The sequence below is a fragment of the Loa loa genome (assembly GCF_000183805.2).
Source record: "Loa loa unplaced genomic scaffold supercont3.75, whole genome shotgun sequence".
Classification (NCBI taxonomy): domain Eukaryota; kingdom Metazoa; phylum Nematoda; class Chromadorea; order Rhabditida; family Onchocercidae; genus Loa; species Loa loa.
Window position 1 is genome coordinate 11,245 of NW_018108255.1, and position 4,765 is coordinate 16,009.

The 4,765-nt window shown below is 33.9% G+C and overlaps 1 protein-coding gene across 1 annotated transcript; it reads left to right on the forward strand.

The window, feature by feature from the left end:
* Window positions 1-206: 206 nt before the first annotated feature.
* LOAG_08292 (hypothetical protein) lies at window positions 207-368 on the forward strand (the record flags this gene model as incomplete). Its single annotated transcript, XM_003143824.2, has 1 exon — window positions 207-368. One exon carries the CDS (start codon window positions 207-209, stop codon window positions 366-368), a length of 162 nt encoding a protein of 53 aa, XP_003143872.2.
* Window positions 369-4,765: the final 4,397 nt, after the last annotated feature.

The following is a 4,765-nucleotide window of genomic DNA, read 5'->3' on the forward strand; positions in this document are numbered from 1 at the left end:
TGGTTTATTACTGCACTTTTGTCTCTTTTCATCAAATAATCCGTGAATTGACATTCATTTGTTAAAGATCGAGCAGATGAGGGAGAGAGACTTGTAGAATGCTTGGCTTTGTTATTTCTAGCGACACGGTTTCTCTTATTTCTTGCCTTCTGTCGGCATGCTTTGAAGATGGACCTGTGCTGGATTAATCGTTGTCGTTGGTGTCGATGACGCTAGGCGGGAGTATTCCGAAGAAAGAAGAGACACCAAAATGTCGCCCCTTTTCCTATTCCACTAAGAAGCTAACAGTGCGGCCTTGGTTTTGTCACCGGAGGTGGCCAGTATCTGAAAATCAGTCATCCGAGATTTCCTGCGATTTCCAATTTTAAACAATTTTTGCATTTCCAAAAAGACCTATTTATGAAATGTGTTTCGTTGTGCAGGATGAAAAAGTAGCAATCGGTTTCTTACAACCATTCCTATATTAGATCTGAAGAACAGTCTAATATTGTTCATTAGAAGAAATAATGTACCGTATCATTTTAGCTTTTAATTTCTTCTGGTTTTCTGGTAAAAATTACAGTCTTGCCAAGCTACTTTACTAGCCTGAATTGGAATAGATATGCAAACATCTGGGCTCTTTCCCATGGATATTTTGCAAACTTCAGGGTAAAAATAATCAAATTTTGTTCTGATTTTACCTCTAAGCTATATTTTCAGTACTGCGATGATATAGAATGTCGATACTTAACGGGATCTTTAATGAGAAGATTTAAATGCAAAGTCTAGGTAAAGTGATGAAATGAAGCCAAGTGGTGGAAATCAGTGGCACAACAATAAATGATTCTTTTTGAAAATATCAAAAAATCTTCGATGACAAATCATAAATTGCTTGTAAGTGATCATCAAAAAATTAGCGATAAGCTTTCCCTAATATTGTCCGCAACAAAAAATAGAAATGAGCTTGTTAGTCCTAAATTCACAACTAATTAGTGGGTTTGCTCATTCGACGATTTCAGAAGCCTATTTCATCAGAACTAGAGAGATTATATATATAGATAGTTAGGTGTAAAAAATAGCTATCTTGAGTTGACCTCGATTCTAGATAATGTATGAATAAGCCCAAGTATCAAAATGACTAGGACAGTCTCTTTTTCCAATGTTTTTTTATCTCCACTTATTCTATATTATCTACTACTACATAGCTCTAGTTATGTTGTGAAATTTTTTCAAATTTAATTCTGAAATATATTGAAACCCACTGCTTTCTCGAATTATATCTCACAGATTTGTGGAGGGGAAGGGATGGAAAGGTGTTGAATGCGACTTTTAATCATTTTCAGTTATATTGTTCATGTTACTGTTTACCACATTATCACTTCATTTCGACAAATGTTCGCACTTTACCAAAAGATTTTCAAGTTACACAGGACATACTTTTTCTTTGATTCGTATTTTAACGATACTCTAAATTGCTTAACTAATTTTCGATTTAAATCGTTCGATAAAGCGAGAGAGTTCTAAATAGTGTGATTTTATTGCTAATGATTAATCAGTTTTGCTAATTCCTACCATCGTTTTGTAAACACTAAATGGAGCTTAAAAGTGGAAAGAGTGGCAGATGAAAGGATGGATATATATGGTTCTGAGTTCAAATTCCTTTTTGTAAATCAATTGAAAGACTCGATTTGCAGCATTTATGTAAATATGCTTATAAATTTAACGGATATTTTTGTAGATCGATGCTTATTCAGTTCAAATTCTTTCACTAGTGGTCTTAATCTCTTAGCCTTTCCTTCTTCTGAACATAATGGAATCTAACTGTGAATATTCGGAAGAGCGTAGGACTAGGCATGATACATTTGTCCTTAGGGAGTGTTTGTGGCCAACGCTTTCCGCATCAATTCGCGTAAACAGAAATGTATGGACCAGATAAGTACGCTTCAGGAAGGGGGATGAATCTCTTAAAAACTGATTTGCTATATGCTAATCGTTAAAATTTGTTTGGAATTGTCTTTTTTTCTCTTCCCTTGATTTAATGCTATCCTTTTCATCATTTATATTGTTACTCTGATGATCACAATGAGTGGTACTGACCGATCTACTCGAACAGAGGAACTTTACGCATGCATTACTTCCCATCCGGTAGCCAAGAGGATATTTTTAGCTTGATATCCTTAGCATAGGGTAATATATCAACCTATACGAATCAACGAAATATTCTAAATTTCAGCTATCGTTTTTCTTTCTGTCTTCTAGAAGAATGAACGAATAAAAAGTGTGCGTAAGGAAGCTTTGATCATATAAGCATTCTGTTGTATATTCTTTCCCTCTGTTTGTTTACCTAATGTCAGTTTTGGTTCTAATCCCATTTGTCACTTCTAACTTCTAACAATACTTTCTCTTCTGAAATCATCAATTTATAGTTATGGATACAGGAAAAACTTTTTGATATCTACGAACCGTGTCATAATGCAAGAAGATGAAAGGATGTTGCTGTTGAATATAGACCAAAGATATTATAATTCTATCATTTCTTGGTAAACAACTCATTCATTCTAAATTTCAAAATCTAGTTCCTTTTTGTCAGATTCTTCCCTTGTAGGCCAACAATGTTTGTAAAGCAGTTTAAATTCTTCCCAGTCTCGAGAATACGAGATGACAAGTGTTATAATTGCTCCTTCTGAGAAATTGCTTTTTCATTTTTTACGATTAATAGTGCTATTGTTGTTATATACACTGTTGGGACATGTGTAAAACATGCGATATTTTAGTGAGTGAATAATATATATCATTGTCTCATCGAACATTTCCCATATTTCGAGGACAGTTTCTAAACTTCACATCTCAAAATTCTGTTAAGTTGAGGGAAATTTCTCGACTACAATTTCCGAAGGCCACTTTTTTGTCATTCATTCTACTTTCGTCTTTTCTTGTCTTCTGTAAGCCGAAGTCAACTAATTACGTAAAAGAAGAAAAGGTCTCTTTACTGAAAATAAGAAGAGGAAAAGATAAAATAAAGGAGATCGTCATGACTAATGGGGCGCAATATATCTTTCTCTTTTTCTCTCTCTAGTTAGATTCTAAATTTACCAAGATGGAAAACTCAGTGAATCAGTGTCCCTCATCCAGCCTTTTCTTATACTCATTCTTCGTCTTGCTTTTGTATACCGGACTGGATTGACGCAGCACTTAAAATAGTTAAAATTAACTGCTGTAGGTGTTTGGAGTTGCTATATGGCTTTGCACCTGCCAGATAATAATGTCAATTAGCAATAGCAGCATAGCTTCTGAAACGGGAAGTGATGTGTGTCAAGACGGATGACAGAATCAGGGGTTAGGATTAGCGGAACTCGTTTCAATTACAATTTACTACGTTGTTGCTGCGAATGAGAACTGTCATGAAAATTTCTGTGCTAAAACATTTTCATAATTTTAAAGTTATTCATGATTTTGATGTTGTAGTTTGGTTAATTCTCAGAGGGAACGAGGAAATGACAAATCGTAAAATGCTTATACCAGGCGGCATATGTAACAATATTGTCTCATCCCTAGCACAGAGAGAATTTATCTAGAAAGAATCTGATATCGTAATTTGAATTGGATTTGCGGATGAACGAAATGATTCGAAATTGCAACCACTTGTACATTATCTCACATCCGTTTTGGATATTTATTGCTGTCATCCAAACATGATCAATCCACTTTTTCTATACAGTTCTTTAACTTCTAAAAATATAATCAGAGTTTAAAAATATGTGTCGAGTTGTTTCAAAGAGCAAAAATATGAATAAATTAAAATTTATTATGGAAAGATGTCAGAAAGTACAATCACTTTGGCTGATCGTATTTTACAGGAACTTGGAGTTGTTCTTTCTAATACTTTGCATCACAGTTGATTTCCATCTTTGATTGCTAAAATTATAATTAATGATCTCGTTGAACTGTTTCATAATTCTGTGAAAGTGCTGCTCATTTCTTTTTCGGTATTTTAGTTGCAACGAAATATGGCACCTGGTTTATCCTCTTTCATTACAAAACTTTTTGTGTTTTTCTATCCTTTTTCTGATTTCTTTTAAAAAAGAATTTTTTTTAATCAAAAGCAAAGCATAACTTCAACATACTTCCCTAATTATGAACTGTCAATCTTATTTTTACTCATATCTCTCAATTCTCATCAGTTATGCTGACATTCATGAAATTCATTTCTTCTCATGTGGCATTTGTTGCGAAATGATTGGGACGAAATGTGAGGTTAAAAAGCTGAGAACATAAAAATTATTCATATTAAAAATCTGCCGAATTCGAGATATGAAAGTGTCGAAAACCGGACATTCATGAATCTGTCATTATTTCAGAGAGATTGAAATGACAGCATCTTTTTGTTTCACATGTGAAGCGTCAAATTGTTCGTAAGATAGAGATTTGTTTGTAGACAATGTAATTGATTCGAGAACTATGAAGTAAATGTAGATTGTTCAGATATTTTTAAGCTAAAAGACGACAATGAAATTGTATATCATATCAGTCTGACCACTGCTCTTATTATTACTAATCATATTCAAATTCAAGGAATGGAGATGGAGTGAAGGGACGTAGAGACACAAGGTAGGAGTAAGAAATGCATTCGTGACACTGGCTTCAAAACACTAGTCTTTATTGTGCAAGGGATTGGCTCACTTAAATAGCCTTTTGGTTTTGTGGTGGAGTCGTACCACTACTGATTTTGTCGACTTGATGAATAGATTTAGTGAATTGGAACTGGAACCTTTTATGCGAATTCTTC